This window comes from Lathyrus oleraceus, chromosome 5 (assembly GCF_024323335.1).
Source record: "Lathyrus oleraceus cultivar Zhongwan6 chromosome 5, CAAS_Psat_ZW6_1.0, whole genome shotgun sequence".
NCBI lineage: Eukaryota > Viridiplantae > Streptophyta > Magnoliopsida > Fabales > Fabaceae > Lathyrus > Lathyrus oleraceus.
Window position 1 is genome coordinate 590,754,945 of NC_066583.1, and position 6,675 is coordinate 590,761,619.

General features: G+C 34.5%; 1 protein-coding gene across 1 annotated transcript; it reads right to left on the reverse strand.

Annotated features, from left to right (window-relative positions):
* Window positions 1-572: 572 nt before the first annotated feature.
* On the reverse strand, window positions 573-5,475 carry LOC127086768 (peroxisome biogenesis protein 22). Its single transcript, XM_051027567.1, has 8 exons — window positions 5,078-5,475; window positions 4,211-4,447; window positions 4,004-4,051; window positions 3,814-3,870; window positions 3,623-3,724; window positions 3,057-3,122; window positions 1,203-1,304; window positions 573-1,060 (listed from the first exon to the last, which is right to left on the reverse strand). Exons 1-8 carry the CDS (start codon window positions 5,195-5,197, stop codon window positions 956-958), a joined length of 837 nt encoding a protein of 278 aa, XP_050883524.1. The 5' UTR covers window positions 5,198-5,475; the 3' UTR covers window positions 573-955.
* Window positions 5,476-6,675: the final 1,200 nt, after the last annotated feature.

The following is a 6,675-nucleotide window of genomic DNA, read 5'->3' on the forward strand; positions in this document are numbered from 1 at the left end:
GTGAATATTGAAATGTAATGTTGCATTTTATGTTGAACTCATCTATGTAATCTTAATTTTAATTTTATTTATGAATCTTAATTCCAATTTGAAAAATTTTATTTTTGTATCTGATACTGATGTGTCTGATTTGCGAAAATATAACTAGGAATAAAATAAATCAAACAATCGGATGACACTCTGAATGATCTTACTTAAGTGTGTGTTAGGAGACGTTAGAATATGCATCTCCAAAACAGAAGGTATTTGTAAAAGTTCACGTAGGTCAGTATAGATTTATAAGGTGCGTAGGAATATATTGTGTAACCATTTACACCTAACATTACCATCATATATTGCTGCTTATGTGTCACCTAGAGTAGACTTTAATTAAACAGTAGAGTTTTTTTTTTTTTTCAGTGTGATGCCTTCAATAGTTTAGACCAAGACACGTACAAATAATTTTTGCTTGGGAAGACTAGTCCTTGGTTCTTTTCAATTCAGATTTGAAATAAATTTTACTTATTAGATACAACATTAATTTCTACCTTGTTAATAAATATTTACTTATTTATTGCAAAGTAAAAAAAAAGTGCAATAATACCACTTGTTGGTTTTGTGGAATTTAAGGTAATAATGTTCATGATGACAAATTATCAATGTTAAATACATAGAATACAAACATCTAATATAAATTGCTACTTTGTTGGTCCAAAATGTCTGAATCTAATGCACAAATTTCAAACAAAATGTAAACAAAGAAAACAAATATAAACTTCTTCCTCAAGGCATCATACACATGCACAGGAACGGGTCTTTCACCAACCTAGGGTGAGAACCCATTAAAGCTTGAAGAAAATCTAACCTAGTTTTCTCATCCATCTAGAAAAAACGTATGGTTGAAGGTTGGATCCAAGATGCAGACAGAAACCAAACCAGTAGACACATTTATGTGATTAGTAGTGATATTTGGTTTTCATGCGGATCCGAAGAAGAGTTCCAAGGTTGGAGCGCTGAACACATTAGCTGCGGTTCGTTCTGTTTTATACGGCGATATGTGGAGCTGATACTTGATAAACCTCTGCAACATCATTAGAAACACATCATAACATAGAAGGATATTGTAGCTTCGAAGAAATAATTATATGGTTGTTAATATCTTAATATTATATCAGAGTATGAATTTGACTAGCCGAATGATGTCGAGATATAAAGTAACATACAGCTAACTGAGTTATGATTTCAGAGTTTGTATCGATATGCCAATCTGGTTCCAATTGCCGAACAAAGGACGATCGTCCGTTCTCAATGCTGCTGAAAAGAACCTGCATATAGGTACCAGATATCAAAATAGGGAACAAAAAGGTTGTTTTGAAGCACAAGCAGGAAGCATACGTTTTGTGGAACTCGTGGATATTTACGGCATTCATTAGATACACAAGACAAACATTTGCAACAATCACAATTTTGTCTGAGTATTTGTTGCCATCTAATTTTGCGACATCTCTAATGATATGACAAGAAACTATAACTTTTGCAGGCATCAGAATTTCAGGTTCCAAGGTTTTTTCCGAAAAGAGCAATGCCAGCAAATGACCACAAACATATATCATTATGAATCAATAATCATGTTTTGCCAAGATAGAAAAGTTATACACAAGAACCAAATCACATTTTACCTTAGTGTCAAGTTATAATATTACTACTATTTCATAAAATGATTGAAGGTCTATGTAAAACCTTTTAACAAGGTAATTGCATAGTAATTAAATCCTTTAGTCATCATTAATGTGACCCCTTCTAAGTCATGCTGGCAGTTCATTTTCTAGACCATTCCATTTCAAATCTGTCTTTATTCTTCTCAACATCAATCATAATTCTTTTGAAAAACAACTACAGTCAAGCCTTATCTCCCTAAGAGGGATCGGCTACATGGATCAAAACTTCCACCGTAATGTTATATCCTGGATCATGCTTCTATCCCAATCATTAATCTAAAGATCTTTTTAATAACTTCTCTTAATAGTTTTTTTAGGCCTTCCACTACCTCTAATTGTTTGACTTCACTCCGTCTGACCTACTCTTCTCACCACACACCACAGAATCTACATATCTTCTCTCTACATGCCCAAATCATCTAAAACTATTTTCCACCATCTTTTCTATTATAGATGTTATCTCAACATTCTCTCTAATATTGTCATTTTTAATCTTATCATGTCTAATCTTACCACACATCCAACGCAACATCCTCATCTCGGTTACACTTACTCTATTCTCGTGTTGATTTTAACCGCCCAACATTCAAGTCTTACCGCCATCCAATAAAATTTTCCCTTCAACTTGAGTGGTACCCTTGTGTCACATAAAACACCCGTAACCCTCCTCCATTTCAGTCACCCAGCTTGAATTTAATAGTTTACATCCCCTTCTATTTCTCCGTCGTTTTGTATTATAGACCCACGATATTTAAATTGCGCGACTTGTGGAATGATATGGTATTCAACTTTCACCTCAAGGTTAAAAACGCTTCTCCTCTTGCTAAACTTACATTCCATATACTTTGTCTAACTTTTGCTTAGCCGAAAGTCATGCACTTCTAAAACTTGTCTCCAACCTTTAATTTAAATCCTCTTTCGCCTCTACAAGTAGAAATATATCATCTGTAAAAAGCATGCATCTATCTCTTGGATGTGTTCCCTAAGTCCATCCAAAATTAAAATAAAAAGGTAGAGGCATCTCTGATCAAGATGTCTATCCATACAATATTTAATACCATACTCATGTTCATAGTCAAAGTCAAAGATAATGTTTAAATTGTTAAATTAAAAATGGTATAGCTATTTTCATGTTGTCAATCAACATGTGTAAACTACTGCACACAAAAGGATGACTTCATAGAGTGGAAAAGTACTTTTTTATATGCAAATTTGGCTGACAACAAAAGGATGACTTCATAGTGTGGAAAAGTACTTTTTTATAACCAAACTTGTCTGACAAAAATGCAGCACTGCCCAGCAAAAAGGTAGCTATGTTCTAAAAAGAAAAACACAACTGTTTGATGCGTGTTCACATACCTTGTCCTTGACCAAACCACCTGAAGTGAATACCCCTGCTTCTTCTAACGCGACCAGAACTCTTTTCTGCAGAAAAAAATCCATACATAAAGTGTAAACAATTTAACAAAACGGTATGCTACAATAGGGTAACAAGAGGAGTATTAGGCCTGGAATCAATTTTTGTTTGAAGTCTGAGACTAACAGCTGCAAGAAATACATGATCTCTCTCAACTAGCTCAAATTAGTAGTTGCATGAGATTAGTAACTTAACAGTATGTCTGTTTCAACTTTCAAGCTGGGAAAATATCATAAAATGATAACAAAATTTCATATATCAAATGTTTCATCGACAATGGTGACAACAAAAGTTCTAAATGCTGAACCTTAGGGTAAGGTGTTTTGCTTCATGCAACTATAACACATCTCAGTTCAATTTTACATAATCAATTGGTTACTAAAAAAATGATGACGCTGGAAAATGCTGAGTTTACAGCATATAACATGAAGTATTATGCATCAGTTCCATTAATTTCATTAGATAAGATGTGATGAGTGATTGATTTATGCTGAGAAAGAATACACACCTCACTTTCGTCATCCAGAACCCGTTCCATGAGATACAAATCACAGAATTTAGTTATTTCCAATAACACTTCTAGCACAGAGGATCTCACGGTTGCTTGTTTCTGCCGATAACAGAATGAAAAGCATTAATATCTTTCTGGGTTAAGGTCATAAAATAAAACAAAAATGTATCAAAAGAAAATTTCACAACCTGAAGCTCCTCTGGACTGCTTTCCTCAAGGATTACTCCAAGAAGACGGCATGTTACCTACACACAACTCGTTGGTCATAGAAGTCAGGAAGCATTGGTCAAACCAACGTTTAACAAGTAACAAAACAAATTTGAAACATAAAAGTTCCTCGTGTTAAGGAAAAATTTATCAGAGAATAAGTTTAATTACCTTTCTTCCTTCACTCAACTTCTGCCTCACTATCTGCCCCAAGGTTGGCTGAAAAAGTTACGGAAAAAGCAAACTTAGAATTTCCAATCACATTCAAAGCTATAAAAACACAGCTCAATCTGATGTCAATTCATCCAAAAACAATCATGAATCGCATGAATTCTGAATCATTAAACAAAGAAAAGTGCAAAACAAAACACAGAATACCTTGACAGGTTGAAAGAACTCATCGACGACATTTTGCGCCCTTGATTCATCTGAAGGTAAACAAGCATCAGAAGGAACAACCGATGTATTAGAATGTGTGCTGACTCCAGGATTACTAGATGTAGCACCCTGCCGTTTTCTTTGCCTCCCTTGATTATCACTGGGAGATCTCAACAGCCTCCATGTGAAAACAATTGCAACAGCAAGACCAGCAACCGCCCCAACAGTGCGTATATCCTAATACCAAGTACAGTAACACAAGGTTCGGATTATTAACACGAGTTTAATTTGGATGCACAATCTGTATAAAAACTTGACAAATCACAACAAATCATATGTAAAAGTTTAGACATAGTTATGATTGAAGTCAGACATTATTAAAAGTCCTCAAGTACACATGATCTACAAAAAGACCAAAACATCACATTGATCATTTATACTACTTAACCCCTACCTATTGCGCGCTACAATAATGAATATTAGGTCAAAAACTTTTCCCAATTTTGACAATAACCATGACACAAAAAAAAAACTCATCCTTTCTAGCTTCTAGTTCTACCCACACCCAACATTAAATTAAACTCAGGAAAAAACCCAGTTCAGTTTTCTAAAAAAACACAAACTTTCAGTCTTTGGGTTGAGAATTATCCAACCCTGGTTCCCAAAAATTCAATCAATGATAAAGGGGGTAAAAAAGTTCATTAAAAAAATCGAAATTTCATACAATCATAAACAGGAACAAATAATTACGAATTCCACAAGCAAACAACAATAACAATATGTTTAATTCATGCATCAGATCCAATAGAATGATCAAATATTGAAAAGAAAAAAAAAGGTAAAATTGAAGGTAAGAGAGAGAAATACGAGGTTATGGAAAGAGAGAGAGAAGAGATCGGAGATCTTGAAAGAAACGTAAGCTCCGAAGCGTTTGATGAGGTGAAAGAGGTCTTGTTTGGAGGCATCATCCTCACCAGACGCGGCCATGTTTCACCGTTGGCCTCACCGGAAATTGCAAAAATGAATGAATGATTTCGAAGACAGAAAGAGAAAAGAAAAAGAAAAAGAAAAAAGATAGTGTTTTTATTTTGGTGTTGTGTTGTTCGTGTCTCCGTTTGCCGTCAACCACTGCTATGAGCTGTCGTCAAAGCTTGAATGTTTTTTTGTTCGAAATTCCAATTACAACAATTTACCATTTTCATATTTTAGTAATATCTTATCTTATGTACTAGGAGTATGTCCTAGGTTAAAAGATATAGAAAACTAAGTGATCATGTTTTTAACTAAATTAATCATTCTTTCTTTTTTCAACTAACTTTATTTAGGTTTTTCATCTCAATTCTAAAATGAATGATCGGATTCAACTTAGTCATTTTACACATTAAGAAGATATATAAATAAATAAAATTGAAAAAAAAAGTAATTTTATTAAAATGATATTTGTTTTGATCTAAGGAAAGTCGAATCCAATTAACTCCAACAATATACAACGTTCAGTAGACGATTAATTAGACGATTTTTTGGATCTTGCCTAAATGCTAAAGTTTACACACACAAAAATGTTCATATCCGTCCATAAAAAAATGGAACAGACATATTAGAGAGTGCAAACTTAAAACCTTGGTTTGTCATACGAAAAAAATGCTCAAAATAAGCATGTCTGGCGTGTCGGGTCCGTTTTGCCACTCCTACATCCAACGACTCAAGGAGAGAGTAAGAAATGTCCACACCTAGGAAATGATCTAAGGACTTTGGGTCCACAAAATAGTCATGCCTTTTATTAGATTGAGGTCGATCAAATGTCTAAAGATCGTGGGACCGGGTAGACAGCAAGACGCGTCAACCTTGAGCCTATAAGGTAAGCGACCATAAAAAAAGTTCTAATACTATTTGGTACTAAGACCGGTCTACCCTTGAAGTACATTCGATCAAAGTTGGTAAAATCCTATGGACCATCAAATTATACTTTCGAAGATCTTCCAACACATGTTCTCGAATACAACTATTGAAAACATAAGTATTGAGGTCCTTATAAACCCTAAGACCTTTATTTAAAAGGGCAAACGATGAATACATCTCAAATATTCACTATTTTAACCTAAAAAACCTCACATTTACGGTCATCATTGACTTGAGTGTAAAAGGTGTTGGTCAGAACACGTCTGTCACGGTGCAAAAAATACCCGAGCGAATGAGCGCTTGAATGGCAATGAAGTCGTCACCAACATTTATTTTTAAAAAGGGAAACATCGATAAAATCCTAAAAGAACAAAAATACGGTCATCACAACGAAATTCAGGTTCATGAGTCGATTATGCGCGAGGAATGTATTAACATCCCGCGACATCTCTTGAGGCACATGAGCAGAGAATAGAGGAAATGAATGTTAATAAGGAAAAGGCGAAGATCGCTTTGAAAGCCTGTTTCAATGAGAGATACAAGAAGGCGGGGGGAAAGTGTCTCAT

Coding starts and splice junctions, on each gene's coding strand:
- LOC127086768 (XM_051027567.1), bottom strand. CDS start 5,197: ATGGCCGCGTCTGGTGAGGATGATGCCTCCAAACAAGACCTCTTTCAC. Junction 4,448..5,077: donor CTCTCTCTTTCCATAACCTC/GTATTTCTCTCT, acceptor ACTTGGTATTAG/GATATACGCACTGTTGGGGC. Junction 3,725..3,813: donor GCAGTCCAGAGGAGCTTCAG/GTTGTGAAATTT, acceptor TGTTATCGGCAG/AAACAAGCAACCGTGAGATC.